The 20,393-nt window shown below is 34.5% G+C and overlaps 2 protein-coding genes and 1 pseudogene across 2 annotated transcripts; all 3 read right to left on the reverse strand.

The window, feature by feature from the left end:
• Nucleotides 1–3,813: 3,813 nt before the first annotated feature.
• On the reverse strand, nt 3,814–4,743 carry LOC116155232 (olfactory receptor 4A47-like; annotated as a pseudogene).
• A 6,440-nt stretch (nt 4,744–11,183) lies between these two features.
• LOC105103956 (olfactory receptor 4A47) lies at nt 11,184–12,166 on the reverse strand. Its single transcript, XM_031460719.2, has one exon. It carries the CDS (start codon nt 12,111–12,113, stop codon nt 11,184–11,186), a length of 930 nt encoding a protein of 309 aa, XP_031316579.2. The 5' UTR covers nt 12,114–12,166.
• Nucleotides 12,167–18,145: 5,979 nt separating this feature from the next.
• LOC105103950 (olfactory receptor 4C6) lies at nt 18,146–19,075 on the reverse strand. Its single transcript, XM_010997621.3, has one exon. It carries the CDS (start codon nt 19,073–19,075, stop codon nt 18,146–18,148), a length of 930 nt encoding a protein of 309 aa, XP_010995923.3.
• Between the last annotated feature and the right edge of the window lie 1,318 nt (nt 19,076–20,393).

The raw sequence follows: 20,393 nt of genomic DNA on the forward strand, positions 1-20,393 counted from the left end.
TAATCATTTTTGTAATTATGAATTGCTTTTTATAAAAATTTAGGGTACTTATTTTCATACACAAACTGTGCTATGGGTGAGAATTAATAAGTAATGAATAACACAGGGAAGTAGAATCGTATAAAAATTCTTTTCTGCATGGATTTTACATACTTACAATGCAGTCAGACAATAAAGAAAGGACAATTTAATAAAATAATTGTAGTCCAATGCCATTCTTATTAGACAGAAAATAAAGTACTTTTATAGAAAAAAAGAGGAATTAGCTGACTTTCAAAAATGTAACCAGAAAAGGCCTTTCTAATAAGGTGATGTTTAACCTGAGATCGAAAGGACAGGAAGTGACTACCAGTGGAAGCACTGTCACAGACAGTAATATTAAATAAAAATTAAGTAAAAGTATCTCATTTCAGAGATGAACAGGTCTACACATAGAAACACTAAAACTTTACTAGGAATTTTTATTGCAGTACTATGTTGCAAAAGAGTAATGACAGTGTGCACTCATGTCTTGTTCCTGATTTTAACGTAAAAGATTTTGAGCTTTAATCTAGAGTATGATATGTGGTGTGGTATGCACATGTAAGACCCTAATTATGTTGAGATACTGTCTTTCTATACCCAGTATAATGAGACTTTTTATCATGAAAGGAAATTAAATTTTTATACTATCAAGGAACAACACAGGGAGGTAATTACGAAAATCCATTTACAATAGCATCAATAAGAATAAAATACTTCAGTAAACATAAGCAAGGAGATGAAAAGCTTGTACACTGAAAGCTGCAAAATGTACTGAAAGACATTAGAGAAGACATATGTAAATGAAAAGATATTATGAGCTAGATTTTTAATATTGTTAAGATGTCAATGCTACTTAAACTAATTTGCAGATTCAGTGCAACCTTTATCAAAATGCCCAAAACTTTCTTTGAAGGAAAAGAAAAATCCATTCTAAAATTCAGATTTTTTTTCTAGTCTGGTTATAGCTAGGACATCTTATACTATGCTGAATAGAAGTGGTGAGAGTGGGCATCCTTGTCTTGTTCCAGATTTTAGTGGGAAGACTTTCAACTTTTCATCATATGAGTGTTATGTTAAAAAAATAAATACTTTTTATTATGTTGAGACCTGTTCCCTCTCTACCTCTTTAGTAGGAGTTTGTATTATAAATGGATATTCAATTTATCAAATGCATTTTTCTGCATCTATTGAGATACTCATGTAATTTTTGTCCAGTCATCTGTCTATTGATTGATTTGCATATGTTGAGCCATCTTTGTGTCCCTGGGGTGAATCTAACTTGATCATAGTGTACACTATTTTTATGTGTTGTTGGATTCTGTTTTCTAATATTTTGGTGAGAATTTTTGCATCTATATTTATCAAAGATAGTGGCCTTTAATTTTCTTTTTTGGCAGTGTGTTTGTCTGGCTTTAATATCAGGGTGATGATGGCTTCATAGATTGACTTTGGGAGTGTCCCCTACTTTTCAGCCTTCTGGGAGATTTTGGGAAGTTTCAGTATAAGTTCTTCTTCCTATGCTTGGTAGATTTCCTTAGTGAAGCCATCTGGTCCTGGACTTTTATTTGCAGGGAACTTTTTTATTTTTAGTTCTGTATCACTTCTAGCGGTTGGTCTGTTCAGATTATCTATTCCTACTTTTTTATTTTATTTTTTAACTGAAGTACCATCAGTTACAATGTGTCAGTTTCTATGAATGTTCAAATAAAGACATATATCCCTGACTTTGGGGACTGTGCTATAATTCAGAATGCTAGCAAAAGACACTAAACCTTTTCTGACCAACTCATTAAAAGTGTTAATCAGATTTACATCAGAGAGTCCTCTGTTTAAATAAAAAAAACCAAAAGGCAAATTTTACTTACACTCTGTGGAAATACTTGCAAATTTTTTGAGACATCAGTCAATTCTTCACAATATATGATTAATTCAGAAAGAGAAAACAAGATATTAAAACATGTCATTTTCCTTTAAACAAATATGTGGTGCTATGACATTCTTAATATATTTTATGGGAAGTTTTCAAACTTTGAAAAATAACCTTAAAGTTTATCATAAAATGCAAATATTTAGGAATTCAAGAACCTTCTGAAGAATGTGAATATTTAGTGGAGTCTATCCCTAGTAAGTATAAACATGCATTAAAATTCCTTGACCACTGAAGTATTTTAGTGGTAATATTTTGAAATGGAGCCTTTGGGAAATGATCAGATAATGAGAGCAGAACCCTAGTGAGTGAAAGTAATTTCCTTATAAAAAAGTAGTGCTGTCAAAGATGTAGAAACTTTGGACCCCTTGTGCAGTCTTGTTTGGAATTGATGCAACCACAATGGAAAATTGTATAGGCATTGAAATAGGAAAATTCTTTATAAGCAAGACAATATCTAAAGAAAATATTGATAGATTTAATTATGTAAATGCAGTATTATTTCTACTTGTTCAAAAACATTCTGCACAGTATAAATATATCAAAAACAAATCACAAGCTGGCAAAACAATAACTCCACACAATATAGTAAGTGGGATAAATTCCTTAGTATTTAATTAAATCATAAAATCTGTATGGGAAATGTCAGCAATCAAATAAAACACATCAAATTCATTAATATGCATTTCATGAAAAAGAAATACATATTACCTTAAACACATCAATAGATGTCCAAATTCTAATTTTATTTATTTATTTATAATTAAAGTGTACAAGTGAAACACAGTTTCTTTAATGAGATTGTCAAATTCCACAAAGTTTACCAAGCACTGATTTTTTGAGAATGTCATCAAACGGGTATTTTCCAGAATGAAGGGAAAAGTGAGTTTAGTAAAAGCTCATGGATGGCATTTTGACAATAACTTTGAACACCAACATTTTAAATACATAAACCAGTTGACTCAAAAATTTCACCTCTAGGACTGATAGTTATAAAATTTCAAAAACATGGCATAGGAGAATTATTTACCCAAGAAAAAGACAGGAAAAACCTGAAGAGGACTGAGCACCTAAATTTGAGTGAATCTATATAAGGAAGTTAAACAGTATGAGGAAACCAGAATGAGTTAGATCTATATAGACTGGTACAAAGATCTTCAGGAGCCTCAGTAGTAAAATGCAATATTTGTACACAGAGACATAAACACACTCAGGCATGAAAGTCTGCTTGTATTTGCAAGGATTACTACTTGAATAATCTCAGGAGCAGAGTAGCGGCTGCAACTGGGAGAACTGGGAGACAACGCTATGGGATGGAGAGGAGTTCTGTTCTACAGTATTTCATTTTTCATGGGTTCCAATTCTAATATTTATTATTATCCAAATAGTTTCAAGTTTATTTTGAAAATTGAAATATACAAAAGATTTTCATATATAAAGCAACTGAATTGGACAATAGTCTATACAGCATTAAATAATTTAACTAGTACAATAAAAATGAAGATAAAAGATAAGACTCTGATGTAAAATAAAACTAAAGATGAAAAACTTATAAATGTAGATGAAGGAATTAATTTAAAATTAGTATAACTATAAAAGTTCCATTAATTAATTAATCACATATTATTTATAGATTCCTTAATGTAATTGCATCCCACTTTCCTAGGTACAGCGAGACATTATACAGTTTATATTCTAAAAGGAAAATTGTCGAAGATTGTATGAACATATAATTCATGTTTTAATATAATTACTGTAATTCCTTTAGAGAAAAGGAAAGTCACATTAGATTTATGAAGAATTTTACATTTGGAGAGATTGGCTCCAAAGTTAAATGAGTTTCCTCATGATTGATAATGAACTTATTTCATTCTTGATCTGCTTTTTGTTCTCCAGAGCTTCTTCATAGCACTAGTTATCTCAGAATTTCTTAGACTGTAGATCAATGGGTTCAGCCTAGGGGTGATGACTGCATAAAACACACTTAATGATTTGTCAATTGGGAAGGTCTTAACAGGTCTTGCATACATGAAAATACAGGGGACAAAGAAACAGACAACCACAGTGATGTGGGAAGCACAGGTCTGGAGGGCTTTCTGCCTGCCTTCCTGGCTAATGTTCTTTAGAGAGTGCAAGATGACTCCATAAGAGATGAGTAAGAGCAGAAACACAATACTGCACATCAGTCCTCTGTTGGCCACCACTAAGATGCCAATGACATAGGTGTCAGTGCAGACCAGTTCCAATAAGGGATACATGTCACATGTAAAGTGATCAATGACATTGGGGCCACAGAATGGGAGTCCATAAATAGTGCTAACTTGTATAGTTGAGTGCAGAAATCCTCCAACCCAGGACACCACCAGCAGCACAACACACACCCTTGGCCTATGATAACCAAATAATGCAAGGGCCTACAGATGGCCACATAGCGGTCATAGGCCATCACCAGCAGAAGGGAGATCTCTGATCCACCAAAAAAGTGTTCTATAAACAGATAAGTCATGCAAGATTCAAAGGATATTGTGTTTTTCCCCAAAGAACAAGTCTGAAATCAATCTAGGGGAAATAGAAGAGGAATAAATTAGATCTATAAGTGATAAACTGGCAAGAAAAAAGTACATTGGTGACTTCAGGGTCTCACTAACACTTATAGTCACAACAATGAGCAGGTTGCCCAACAAGGTCAAAATGTAGAAGAGCAAGAACATAACAAAAAGGACCTTCTGCTCCTTTGGATTCTGTGTGAGGCCCAGGAGGATGAAATAAGTTACATTGTTCCTTGGTTCCATCTAGTCTGTATAGGTGCTGAGGTCACATTATTAGAAGCAATTTACCTACAAAACAGGTGGAAAATCTTTAAATGCATTATAAGGTTCATCTCTTTTATCCATTCAATTAAAACAATGTGTATAGACTATCTATTCATGTCCCATGTGTCACAGACATTGTAATTACCAAGTTCAATAAGGCATCGTTCCCTACCCTCATTGATGTAATCTATGACAAGGTGATTTCATATATGATATATGACAGACCCATGTAATGAGTGCCACTGTAAAGGTGTTCACACACAGCTGAGTCATGGAGTAGGAATGTATCAGTCAAACTAGAATCAGAGAAGGTTCCCAGAGGAAGCAATGTTTTAGCTGAATTTTAAGGGAAAAGTAAAAGAACAAGATAGGAAGAGGAGTTCATAAAGAAGTCCATAATTTATAAAGTCCAAAAGTGTAATATTGAAACCACTTAAACTAATTTACATATACAGGGTGAGGATCTCAAACTATGAACAGAAGTTCACTGTGCTAGATTGTCTCAGACCTCACTGAGGCCTACTTCATGTGGCCTTTAGTTGGATATTTCTCCTTTCCCTGAACAGTAAATGCTGAAACAGTCAAATCTGAGTCTCTAGCATTTACTTCTACACTTGTTTTCCAATTTTTGTACACAGTGTCTCCAATTTCAGACATGTGCAGTGGGATATCAATTCAGTAAATATAACACAAAATTTAAAAATTTCCACAATACAAAAAGTGTTCCCCATTTCTTGAAATGATACCACCTTCAATGTAATTGCTCAGACAGAAAATCTCACAGTGATATTTGTTCCCTTGTTGCTCTCATATGACTTACTGATACCTTAAAAAATAATGCTACTGTCTTTACTTGGGAAGTGTAACACAAATATGATTATTCCCCTTCCGCCGTTTCCTTCTTGGCTCACTGCAATAGCCTCCTGCCGAGTCGCTCCACTTTTATTCTGGACTCAGACAATTTGTTCTCCTGAAGGAGCCTGAATGATTTTCTTTAAATCTTGTTCTGATTATATCACTCAAGTGCTCAAAAGTCCCATAGTGGATTGCAATCATTCACTCACATTTTAATGTATCACATTTATTATTCACATTAACAAGAACAGTAATTCTCATGTTCATTTGAAGAACTAAGGCTCAAAACATCTCATTAATTTCCCTAAAGTCACACATTGTTAACAGATAAAACTAGAATTGGAATCTAAGTTTCATGTATTTCAAAAAGATTTAAATTTTTTTAGATGATAAAGACAGTGATACAATGACGAGCCTGGTGGCCAGTATCTACTGGTAGTCTTACCTTGTGGAGGCTTGTTCACAGTCTGGAGGATGACTTTAGCTACTCACAAAGACTTGGAATTCCTCTTTCATTCTTTGTGGCCACAGAGGGGAGATAATTAGAGAGCTGTATTATTAGGATATATTTTCTTTCATTCAGCTCTCTGTTCATTTCCTATATGGTCTCTTCTGGTTATTCAGAAACTATTTTTATTTGCAGTTTAGAAATTTTAAAGAAATTCCACAGTGCACACAAACAAATATTCACCATGTTGGGATAATTTATTAAAAAGACAAGTAAATTCATGTTTACATAGGAAGATAGCAACTAGCCATTTCCCAGGGAATTTTAACTCAAATAACTTCTTTCTCTACTAAATTCAAAACAGAAAAATACCATTCAGTTGTTTAGTCCTCATTCAATCATGTCAGTGTGGCCAGATTAGTCACCTTGAGATTTTTTGACATTACAGGGTTGTTTTTATCTTATTTTATGCATTGCTTCAAGTCTAACCGAGGTCATCCTGAAAAATATATATAAGTTCTTAAAATGATACCACCTCTTTTTCCCAATAGGGTCACATAACTTTGTATGTTTTATCCCTTGTAGCCACACTTATCATTGTCTTAGAACTGGAATGTGTCCAAGACTGATTCTTGCTTAATTAAATTCACTGGGATTTTCCACTACATTTTAAAATTACATCTAGTGTAAAGATATTACTGAACCACATCATTTAATTAGGATCAAAAAGATGGAAAATGGAGAGAATAATCAGCTTGAGAATCATGTTGACACTGCTGCTAATAAAAACATAATATCAGCACAATCATTTTTACTCAATGAAGATTAGTATTTCATATATTTTCCCACTTGCCATAGCAAGTTTTTCTTTCTTTTTATTTAGTACTTGGTCCATTCTGCCTTGATGTTTGCTCAAATATATAAAAATTCTGTCACAAATATCAAATATAATTACTAATTATTTATACAATTATGAATTGTTTTTATATAAAATTTAGGGTACCTATTTTAATATACCAACTGTGCTATGGGTGAGAATTAATAAGCAATGAATAACACAGGGAAATACAGCCATATAAAAGTTCCTATCTGCATGGATTTTATATTTTTATAATGCAGTCAGACAATAAAGAAAGAGACAATAAAATAGTTGTAGTCCAATGCCATTCTTATAGGACAGCAAATAAAGTACTGTTACAGAGAAAAGAGGAAGAAACTTACTGTGGAAAACGGAATCAGAAAATGCCTTTCTTAAAAAGTGATGTTCAAGCTGAGCTCTAAAGAATAGGACATGACTACCAGTCAAAGCACTCTCACAGAGAGTAATATTAAATAAAAATCAAGCAAAATTATCTCATTTCAGAGGTGACCTGGTCTACATGTAGAAAACAAAAATTTAATAGGAATTTTTATTACAGTACTATGTTGCAAAGGAGAGATGAGAGTCTTGTTTTGCTCCTGATTTTAATGTAAAGGCTTTCAAACTTTAATGTTGAGTGTGACATGTGGTGTGGCTCTGTCATGTATGACCCTAATTGTGTTGAGGTACTTTCCTTCTATACTCAATTTAATGAGACTTTTTATCATGAAAGGATGTTGAATTTTTATACTATCAAGCAACAACATGAAGAGAAAATTAAGAAAACAATTCTATTTGCAACAGCATCTATAAGAATAAAATACTTGAGTAAACATAAGCAAGGAGATGAAAAGCTTGTACACTGAAAGCTTCAAAATGTTGCTAAAAGTCATTAGAGAAGACACATGTAAATGGAAAGACATTTATGAGCTAGATTTTTAATATTGTTAAGATGTCAATGCTACCTAAACTGATTTACAGATTCAGTACAACCTGTATCAAAATGCCTGAAACTTCCTTCACAGAACAAGAAAAATCCACCCTAAAATTCATTTTTTTCTAGTCTGGTTGCTATAGCTAGGACATCTTATACAATGCTGAATAGAAGTGGTGAGAGTGGGCATCCTTGTCTTGTTCCAGATTTTAGTGGGAAGGCTTTCAACTTTTCACCATTGAGTATTATGCTGGCTGTGAGTTTGTCATAAATACTTTTATTATGTTGAGACATGTTCCCTCTCTACCACTTTAGTAGGAGTTTTTATCATAAATGAGTATTGAATTTATCAAATGCATTTTTATGCATCTTTTGAGATAATCATGTAATTTTTGTCCATTCATCTATTGATGTGGTGAATCACACTGACTGATTTGCATATGTTGGGCCATTTTTGTGTCCCTAGGATGAATCTAACTTGATTATAGTGTACAGTCTTTTTTATGTGTTGTTGGATTCTGTTTGCTAATATTTTGGTGAGAATTTTTGCATCTACATTTATCAAAGATAGTGGCCTATAATTTTCCTTTTGGGTAGTGTCTTTGTCTGGCTTTAATATCAGGGTGATGTTGGCTTCATAGATTGACTTTGGGAGTGTTCCATCCTTTCCAACCTTCTAGAAGAGTTTGGGAAGTTTCAGTATAAGTTCTTCTTCCTATGCTTGGTAGATTTCCTCAGTAAAGCCATCTGATCCTGGACTTTTGTTTGCAGGGAAGTTTTTTTATTGTTAATTCTATTTTACTTCTAGTGGTTGGTCTGTTCAGATTATCTATTTCCTCTTTTTTATTTTATTTTTTAATTGACATACCATCAGTTACAATATGTCAATTTCTATGAATGTTCAAATAAAGACATATATCTCTGACCTTGAGGACTGTGCTATAATTCAGAATGCCAGCAAAAGACACTAAATCTTTTCTGATCAACTCACTAAAAATGTTCATCAAATCTACATCAGAAAGTTCTCTGTTTAAATAAAAATTCCATATGAGATCATTCATATGTGGAATCTAAAGAAAAAGAACATAAATACAAAACAAAAACAGACTCAGACATAAAATACAAACTTGTGGTTGCCAAGGGGGTTTGGTGGGTGGGAAGGGACAGAATGGTATTTCAAAATTTGTAGATACTGAGAGGCATATGAAGAATAGATTAAAAAGATTATACTGTATAGCACAGGAAAATATATCTTGTGGTAGTTCACAGAGGAAAAAAATGTGACAATGCGTATATGTATGTTCATGTATAACTAAAAAACTGCTCTACACTGGAATTTGACACAACATTGTAAAATGACTACATCTCAATTAAAAAATGTTTTAAAAAATGAATAAAATACCTAAAAAAACCAATAAGCAAATTTTACTTACACTCTATGGAAATGATTAAAAGTTTTTTGAGACATCAATCAATTCTACACAATATATGCCTTAATTCAGAATGAGAAAATAAGATATAAAAATATGTCATTTTTCTCAAAACAAATATATAGTTATGACATTCTACATATATTTTATGGGAAGTTTTAAAACTTTGAAAAATATGATATGATAAAATGCAAATATTTAGGAATACAAGAACTTTCTGAAGAAATAATTAGGGGAGTAATTAGGAGAGTATCCCTAGTAGGTATAAATACATATTAAAAGTCCTTGACCACTGAAGTATGTTAGTGGTAATATTTAGAAATGGAGCCTTTGGGAAATGATCAGATAATGAGAGCAGAGCCCTAGTGAGTGAAATGAAATTGATTTTATAAAAAACCAATGTTGGTAATGATGTAGAAACTTTGGACCACTTGTACGCTCTTGGTTGGAATATAAATGGATGCAACCACTATGGAAAATAGTATAGGCATTGAAATAGGAAAATTCTTTCTAAGCAAGAAAATATCCAAAGAAAATATTAATAGATTTAATTATGTAAATGCAAGATTATTTCTACATGGTCAAAAACATTCTGCACAGTATAATTATATCAAAAACAAATCACAAGCTGGAAAAACAATAACTCCACACATAAGATAATTTGGATGAATTCCTTAGTATTTAATTAAATCATAAAATTAGTATGGGAAGTGTCAGCAATCAAATAAAACACATGAAATTCATTAATAAGTAATTCATGAAAAAAATTACATATCACTTTAAACACATCAATAGATGTCCAAATTCTAATTATATTTATTTACTTATAATTAAAGTATACAAGTGAAACACAGTTTCTTTAATGAGATTGTCAAACACCACAAATGTTTATCAAGTGTTCGTTTTTGAGAATGTGGTCAAACATTTTTTTCCAGAATGAAGGGAATAGTGAGTTTACTACAAGCTCATGTACGGCATTTTATGAACACCAACATTATAAATACATAAACCAATTGACTCCAAAATTTCACCTCTAGGTTTAAAAACATTTTTCAAAAACACTGCATTGCACAATTATCTATCCTAGGAAAAGACAGGAAAAACCTGAAGAGGACTGGACATTTAAATTTGAATATACCTTTATAAGGAAGTTAAATAGTATGAGTTAGATCTATATAGACAGGTACACAGAGATCTTCAGGAGCCTCAGTAGTAAAATGCAACATTTATACACAGAGACATAAATATACTTGTATTTGCAAGATTACTACTTGAAAACTTTCAGGAACAGGGTAGTGACTGCAACTGGGAGAACTGCGAGACAACGCTATGGGATATAGAGGAGTTCTGGTCTACACTATTTCATTTTGCGTGGGTTCTACTTCAAATATTTATCATTATCCATCATACTTTCAAGTTTATTTGAAAAATTAAAATATTATACTAAAATTTTCATTTGTAAAGCAAATGAATTTAACAGTCTATATAGCATGAAATGCTTTAAATAGAACAATAAAACATGAAGAGAAAAGGTAAGACTCTGATGTAAAATAAAACTAAAGATGAAAAAGTTATAAAGTAAATGCAGGAATAAATTTAAATTAGTATAAGTATAAAAATTCCATTAATTAATTAATTAATTACATATTATTTACAGATTTCCTATTGTACATGCATCCCACCTTTCTAGGTATAGTGATAAAACAGACATTATACAGTATATATTCTAGCGGGAAATTGTCACTGATAGCGTGAACATATAGTTCATGTTTTAATATAATTATTGCAATTCCTTTAGCGAAAGGGGAAAGTTGCATCAGAGTTATGAAGACTTTTACATTCAGGGGGATTGGCCCTAATGTTAAATGAGTTTCATCATGATTTATATAGAACTTACTTAATACTTGATCTGCTTTTCTTTCTCCAGAGCTTCTTCATAGCATTAGTCATCTCTGAATTTCTTAGACTGTAGATTAATGGGTTCAGCAGGGGGGTTACGATTGTATAAAACACAGTCAATGATTTGTCAAGGGAGAAGGTCTTAGCAGGTCTTACATATATGAAAATACAGGGGACAAAGAAGAAGACAACCACAGTGATGTGGAAACCACAGGTCTGGAGGGCTTTCCATCTCCCTTCCTGACTCAGGTTCCTTAGAGAGAGCAAGATGACTCCATAAGAGATGAGTAAGAGAAGAAACACAATACTGCACATCAGTCCTCCATTGACCACCACTAAGATGTCAATGACATAGGTATCAGTGCAGACAAGTTCCAATAAGGGGTACATGTCACATGTAAAGTGATCAATGACATTGGGGCCACAGAATGGGAGCCCATAAATAGTGCCAAGTTGAATTACTGAGTGCAGAAATCCTCCAACCCAGGACACGACCAGCAGCACAACACACACCCTTTGCCTCATGATAACCAAATAACGCAAGGAACTACAGATGGCCACGTAACGATCATAGGCCATCACCAACAGAAAGAAGACCTCTGACCCACCAAAAATGTGCTCTATAAACAGCTGAGCCATGCAAGATTCAAAGGATATGGTGTTTTCCCCAAAGAACAAGACTGAAAGCAATCTGGGAGTAACAGAAGAGGAGTAAGCCATGTCCATAATTGATAAGCTAGCAAGAAAAAAGTACATTGGTGAGTTCAGGGTCTTACTGACAGTTATAGTCACAACAATGAGCAGGTTGCCCCCGAAGGTCAAAATGTAGAAAAACAAGAACATAACAAAAAGGACTTTCTGCTCCTTTGGATCCTGTGTGAGGCCCAGGAGGATGAAATAAGTTACATTGTTCCTAGGTTGCATCTAGTCTGTACAGGAGCTGAGTTCACAAATTAGAAGCAGTTTACCTACAAACCAAGGGGAAAAATTATTAAATGCTTTTTAAATTTTGCCTTTTATTTATCCATTCAATTAAAAGTATGCGTGAAGAGAATGTATTTGGGTCCAATGCATCACAGACATTATGATTACCAAGTTGAATAGTAGTAGGTCCCTACACTCAGTGGTATGACAAATAATGAGAGATCAGAAAATTCCAGACCCATGTAATAAGTGTCATTATAAGGATATTCACACACAGCTAAGAGTCACAGTGTAGGACTATATCAATCAAACTGGAATCAAAGAAGTCTTTCTAGAGGAAGTAATACTTCAGTTGAATTTTAAGGAAAAGTAAAAGAACAACAAAAGATGGGAAAGTAATTCCATGAAAAAGTACACCATTTATAATCATAAAGATATGGGGTAGGGTATAGCTGAAGTGGTAGAGCACATGATTTAGCATGCATGAGGTCCTGGGTTTAATTCCCAGTTGCTCCTTTAAAAATAAATTAAAAAAATAAATAGATCTAATTACCACCCCCAATAACAACAAAAGTTAATCACAAAAATATAATATTGAGACCCATTTAAACTAATTTATATATTCAATGTCAGTAGATCAAAGTATCAATAGATGGTCACTATCCTGGATTCTCTCAGAACTCACTGAGACTTCTTTCTTGGGGTCTTTAGTTGGATATTTCTCCCTTTCTTGAACAAAAAATGCTAAAGCAGTCAAATTTGTGTCTCTAGTCCCTCTCTCTACCCAAGTTTTAACACTTCTATAAGAAACACCTCTATTTTTGGACATCTAAAGTTGGATATCAACTTAGTAAATATAACACAAATTCTAAATTTTCCACAATTAAAAAGTTGTTTCACATCTCATTAAATGACACCGCCTTCAATGTATTTGCTCAGACAAAAATCTTTTTGCTCTCATATTATTCATTGATAACTTTATCAAATCATGTGACCTCTACTTTCAAAATATATCATAAATTTGTTCATTCCTTACCCCTCATTTCCTTCTTGGTCCACTGCAGTAGCCTCCTGTCATGCCTCTCCGCTTTTATTCTGGCCTCCAACAGTTTGTTCTCCTGAATTAGCTCAAATTATACTCTTCAAATCTTGTTCTGATTATATCAATCAACCGCTCAAAACTCTCATAGTGGATTCCAATCATGCTCTCACAATTTAATGCATCACAATTAGTATTTACATGAGAAGTACTGTAATCACCATTTTACAGTTGATATGAGGGTCATACTATCTCATTAATTTTTCCAAATGCACAAATTTTTAAGTGATAAAACTAGAATTAATACCTACATTTGATTTATTGCAAAATGATTTATGTCTTACATAACAAAGAAAGTCACCCAATTGTGAATCCTGGTTCCTACTATTTACTGTTAGTCTTACTTGTGGAAGCTTGCTTACAGTCTGAAGGAAGACTTTTTAAATCACTCATAAATCCTGGAATTCTTCTTTCATCCAATATGACAAAGGAGGGGTGAAAGGTGGCACTATTGCTTGAGGATATGTTTGATTTCATTCAGCTGTCTGTTCATTTCCTCCATGGATTCCTCTGGTTATTTATTTGCACTATAAATTCCACAGTGTTTAAAAAAAAAATTCCACAGTGCACACAAAGGCAAAAGTTTACCACGTTAGAATAATTATTCAAATAGACAAGCAAATCCTATGTTTACATATGAAGATAGCAAGTGCCATTTTCCAGAGAAAGTTGTCTTCAGTTACCTCCTTTCCTATTAACTCCAAGATAGAAAAATACCATTCAGTTGTTTAACTCTTCTCTCTCTCTCATGTTGGTACAGCCAGACTACTTGACTTGAGATTTTGAGAGACCTCCTTGTGTTGCTACTGTTGTTGCCTTTTAATGCATTGCTTTAAGCCTAACAAAGGACCTCCTAAAAATTTTATATCAGTTCTTAAAAGGATATAATTTATCTTCCCAATAGAGGCAAAGAACTCTGAACATTTTCTCTCTCTTAGTCACATCCATCATTAAGTCTTAGATTGGAATGTGTCCAAGATTGATTCTTGCTTAATTAAATTCACTGGGACTTTCTACTAAACTTTAAAATTACATCTGTTTTACAAAGATCCTACTAAACCACATCACAGAATTAAGGTAAAAAAGATGTAACCTGGAAAGAAAAACAGCTTTATAATCATTTTCTGACTATTGCTAGACAAGGATAAATATCAGTCCAACCATTTTGCTTCAGTGAATATTAATTTATCATGTCTATTCCCACTTGCCACAGCAAGCTTTTCTTTCTTTTTTATTAAGTACTCAATTTATTCTGCCTTGACATTTGGTCAAATATATAAAAATTTATCACCAATTCAAGTACAATAACTAAATATTTATCCAATTACTAATTGTACTTTTTTTTATATTTAGGGTACCTGTGTCAATACAAAAACTGTGCCATGAGTGAGGACAAAACAATAAATGAAATGGAAAAAGTCATATAAAAGTTTCTTCCCTCATGGATCTTATATTCTTGTAATAGAGCTAGGTAGCATATAACTGAATGGGTGCTGCCAAATTGGTAAATATAAGTTCTCTCTTCTGTTAGCTAGTTCTGAGTGAAATAGGAAGCAAGTTCATCCAATGTTTTCCAATAAGTTTGAAGTTTGCAACTGATTTTTAGACCAGTCTCTCCCTCAAATTAAAAGATGTATTCCTTTATACATTGCACATGTATTCTTATATTGTGATGTCTTTGTACCATGAATAGTATTGACTAATTCAGTAATTGAATTGAGTAAGTTCAATTCTGAATAGAGATCATATGAATTACAATCTAATATTAGCAACAGCAAGTTCCTACAAAAAAGAGGTAAGATCAAGACTTATTTTAAACATCGCAGTGTTAGAGAAAAATAAAGGCAGGCTTTGAGCTGCTAAGTAATATGTTTAATGAGTAAAGCTACTTCATATGTAGTAATTAGGGAGACCTATACTACAGGTCAGAGAAAAAAATTGTGGAATATGACAGATAGTAAATTCTGCATAAATGTCCAGAACAGCTTTCATCTATGTAACAGAAGAGGTGAATTCTATATCTAATTTTGATACTGGAAAATTACCTAAATATTACAAATACTTAAGGTTAGGGATCTCATTATGATCCTCCCAGTTCTCAAATTGTATAATTAGAATTGAAAAAAAAAAAAGATTATCATAAGGTTCTTACAGAGATCAAAGTTATTACACTGTCATGGGCTTTTTCGTCTTTGACATGAACTGAGTGAAGAGTCGTAGTCAGGCTGAGACAGGAAGGGGGCAGGGCAAGCCATTCAAGGAATGATATAGCAATTAACATCAAAATGTTGAAAGATTCAACCATCAATGGGCCTTGAGGCTCAAGATGATGGGAGATTTAACTTCTAGTAAAGCTTGAGCTTCATTAGACGCCCACTGTAGTATATCAATGGTGAATTAAGTGCCCACAGGCCCACGGCAGTCCCAAGGCTAGCCACAAAAGGCCAAAGTGGGAAATGGCCAACTTCCTGAGAGTCCCAGCCCCTTCCCAAGGCTAGCTAGACTTGTCCTTCCACTCATTAGCATATGAAGCTACCAAAGCCCAGAAAAGCTGGCAACACTATGCCTTGCAGCACCTACCTCTCCCTCTCCTCCCTTCCAAGATGGCCAACATTCTGTCTATGGAATATGTACCTACTTTTAATCTGAGTGCCCAACCCCCACACCTTGTGGCCTTTCTCTTGCCTTTCAATGTATCTCTCTGAATAAACCTACATTTACTCAACCGTGGCTCGCTCTTGAATTTCTTCCTGCATGAAGCCAAGGACCCACACTTGGCAGGGCATGTCCCAGGGGCTCAAATGAAGCCTGGGACACAGACCTTCTCATGCCTCACATCTGTTTTCCTGCATCATATCCAGGAATTCAATTTTAAGATATTGCAGCAGACACTAAACATTATGTTCTGCTACTGACATAGCAAAAGTTTTTTTAAAAAGCTCTGTGCAAGTATATCTGATAGCAATTTGTGTCATCTATAAGCTCATGAAAGATTAGATTCTTCATTTTTATTCTAAGAGTTACTCTGACCCAAGTACTTCTTGGACCTGAGTGTTAAAAAAATAATTGATTCCTTGATCAGTGCCCAGTGCACCTTTCACATCTCACCTTGCACCACACTCCCTCTTGTCCCGTCACTGAACTTCTTGACCTCCCTGAACTTCTGCACAAAAGGCTGGTTCCTACCCGAGGGTTTCTGCACAAGTTTTTCTCTATTGCCTTGAATGCTTTTCCAACCGATGTGCTTGAGGTTGGTTCTATCTCGCCTTTCAGGTCTCAGTTTAGAAATAACCTCTCAGAAAAGCCCCCTTTGTCCACCTATCTAGAGTTACCCAGTCACCCATGCACCACTCCATTACACTTTTCAGAGAATCAGTCATTCTATGGCCTTGTTTTCATTTTTACATATTCTCTGACCTTATTTTCATTTTATATGTTGTCTCCTGCACTAGAAAGTCAACTTGAGGATAAAATGAAAATTTATTGCCTTATTCATCACTAGTATATCCCAATCCTATAAGATTATTTGATACTTTTCATACAAACTCAGCAGATATTCTTCAAAAAAATGAATGAATACCCTGGTTCTTGAAAAGAGTTGATGATAATTAATGTGAAATACTTATTACACATACACATCTTATATTTACAGATAAAAATATTCTTTCAAATATCATGCTATACTGTTTGAAATATTATAACTGATATCATAATTATTATCATTTACATCACATATTTTAAAAAATAAGAAAACCATAAGAGCATACTAAATTAGACTAAAACCCTAATCTTCCCATATACCCAGTCAAGGGAGGCAGTTTTAAAGAGCATCAGTGTCTGTCTAATGACAGACAAAGCACGATCTGGAAGAAAATAAGTATCATTTGGATTTGGAAATTCAACTCTATAACAGCAAGAATTGTTTTTCACATTGTTAAAAAAAAATAGGTCTCTAGAGTTGCTCTTTTCTCATCAAGATATCTCATCTATATGTTTCAAGATTTACACACCAGATTCAGAAGTACCTTGACACAAGTGATTTTTATTCTACTTCTCTAAAGGAAGAAAAGAGGAAGTAGAAAATTTGGGTAGTGTTGTCTTCCACATTGAATAGTAGCCTACTAACTTGAAATTGCCGTTTCTGCCAAAAGCTTCCCCAAAGGACATTTGGCAGCATGAAATCTGGGAAAACACTAACTAATAAAGAGTATGTATTTATTTATTGTCCCCTATTTTTCACCCAACTTGTGAATTTGCAAATATTTTTTAAAAGTTTCTTTTAGACTTATATTAACTCAATAGTACTTATTAAGCACCTAATAGGTGACTGCCAGTGTTCTACTCACAACATAAATGAATAAACAAAATCCCTGCCTTTACAAGGATTATGATCTTATGGGGAAAATAGAGAAAATAAAAATCAAGGAATAATTTTTAAAGTTAGCTTGTAATCATTGATGTTAGAGGTATAAGCAGATGAAGAGTTAGAGAAAAACTGAGAGGGAATGACTACAGAAAGTCATCAGGAAAGACTTGTCTAAGAAGGTGGGAGTTCATCTGAAAGTAGAAAAAAATGAGATGGAATCTGTGAAGTAAAATCTCTGGGAAAGAGAATTCCAGCAGTGAACAGAGTAAGAAAAGCAAAAGCCCTAAACTGGGAAATGTTTGAATTATTCAAAATACAGGTTAAATATGGAGGGAGAAAGGGAGACAGGAGAAAGGAGAGAGAGAATGAGAGCTATCAGAGCCTCAAGAAAAAGGATAAAATATAAAATATACTTGAGAGGTAGGCAGTAATGTGATTTGAATATTTAGCAGATTTGCATTTAAACCAGATTTGCATAATTGGTTGCTGTGTCCCTGGTGGATTAGAATGAATGGGGAGTGTAAGACTTCATTAACCTTTTGGCAAGATTTTTTCTTAGCATGCAAGCTAATGACCACACAGCATCTCTTGTTTCATCCACAGTTTCCTCATGGCATTTTTCACCTCCGTGTTCCTCAATGTATAGATCAAGGGATTTAACATGGGTGTGATGATAGTAGAGGACACAGTCATTGCCTTGTCTATGGGGTACGTGACAACAGGCCTCACAAACAAGAAAATGCATGGCACAAAGAACAAAATGACCACTGTGAGGTGGGAGCCACAGGTGGAGAGAGCTTTATGCCATCCTTCAGAGCTGCAGGACTTCAGGGAGCAGAGGATGACCATGTAGGAGGTGATGAGGATAAGGAAGATGGCCAGACACATCACCCCACTGTTGAGGATGACCAAGAGGCCCAGGATGTGGGTGTCCATGCAGGCCAGTTTCAACAATGGAAACAAATCACACATAAAGTGATCAATGACATTGGGGCCACAGAAGGGTATCTGATATATAAATAGAAGCTGTATAACTGCGTGGAAAAGTCCCCCCAGCCAGGCCCCTCCCAACAACAGGCAGCACACCCGAGGCCTCATGATGGTCATGTAGTGCAGGGGCTTACAGATGGCCACGTAGCGGTCATAGGCCATGACAGTGAGAAGGATGATCCCAACTCCACCAAACAAATGATCTGCAAAGAGCTGGGCCATGCAGCCTTTGAAGGAGATGGTAGTGCTCTCAGAGAGGGAGTCCGCAATCAACTTGGGGGCAATGACAGAAGAGAAGGTTGTATCCATGAGGGAAAAGGAGGTAAGAAAAAAATACATAGGTGATCTCAGACTCTGATCTGTGACCATGGTTACCACAATGAGGAGGTTTCCCAAGACTGTGGACACATACATGATTAGAAACACAGCAGAGAGTATTTTCCTCAGCTCTGGATTCTTTGTAATGCCCAAAAGAATGAATTCAGTCACATTATTGAGATTCTCCATTCACTATTGTCTGATATAAGCTTATCTCCCTGAGCTGGAAAATCTACAAAAAAAAAATATTTTTAATTATTGAGTGTGTTGGACATTGTTTTGCAGTCTATCTTACATATACTTGACCTACCTTTTCTCCAGCCATGAATACAGCAACCAGCTGCTAACAATTATATTCTGAGAACAGCTTCATCCTGCTAATCCCCCCAACATCTCTTTCCAGTGTACCTCTTGCTTTCCTTCCAGACAGTTGCTGCTTGAGACACTTAGAAGACCCTTCTTCATCACTTACATACACCTGGCTCTATGAAGAATTAACATACTTTCAGGAAACCCTAGATCATTAGTAGACAGGAGCCAGTGGATAAATGGTAACCAGCTTAACACAATCTTGGATTCACTTTCTGTCCTTCCCTGTTTCACTCACCCCATTCACTGCCTTCATTCTGTTTCCCAACAAACTACCTACACACAAGCCCTTCACTCACCCACTGCCTCTGAGGAAGCTCAAGCTGGGAAGCTGACCTTAACCTACCACTAGCCACACCCAAGTCCAAGGACTTAGAACATCTCGTTCAAATTCTCATTCATTTACTCCATATACTTATTGAGCACCTAGAATGTGCTAGTTGAAGAGCCTACAAGACAGAAGGGTCATATCCCAAAGACTTTCCACTTGTTAAGAATCTATACTTTTTCCATTTACATTTCTTCTTCTCCAGATGGATTATTATCACATACTGTGACTATTCAATGAATCCCTACTATGTTTCAGGCAATGGACTATTCTATTTTCTTCATTTTAGAGATAAGATACTAGGACATAAAGAGATAAAAAAAAAAAATGACAGTAAGTCACCACAGCTAGTAAATAGTGCAAATCCAGGTTTTCCTGAATCAAAATCAATACCAATAACAAGCTACATTTTTTCTTTTATGATAATATTGAGCAGGAATTATGAGTACAGATAATTCCATTTTGAAACACAAGTCCTTCACTGTTACACTTTACCACTGAAGAAGTGGACAGTGGCCTCAACTGGCTAAATACAACTGTTAGTAGAGTCAATTGATGTGGTAAAAGAACTGCTTCATTGGCAAACTTCTCTTTGCTTGAGGTACTTAAGCAGAGGTTGTCTGTCACTTGGTAAAAATATAGTAGAGGCCATTGCTTTTAACAGGGATGTAAGCAACTCATTCTCTAAGACTCTTCTGAATACACAAAGGCCCATTCTTAAAATCATTCCTCTTACTAAACAAAGCACACAGCTCCCAGGATGCTCTTCACAAATCTACAATATGGCTTAAGGCCAAGAAATTAAAACAT

This window comes from Camelus dromedarius, chromosome 12 (genome assembly GCF_036321535.1).
Source record: "Camelus dromedarius isolate mCamDro1 chromosome 12, mCamDro1.pat, whole genome shotgun sequence".
Taxonomy (NCBI): Eukaryota; Metazoa; Chordata; class Mammalia; order Artiodactyla; family Camelidae; genus Camelus; species Camelus dromedarius.

What these genes read in the sequence shown, in the direction of transcription:
- LOC105103950 (XM_010997621.3), bottom strand. Translation starts at nt 19,075, where the DNA reads ATGGAGAATCTCAATAATGTGACTGAATTCATTCTTTTGGGCATTACA.
- LOC105103956 (XM_031460719.2), bottom strand. Translation starts at nt 12,113, where the DNA reads ATGCAACCTAGGAACAATGTAACTTATTTCATCCTCCTGGGCCTCACA.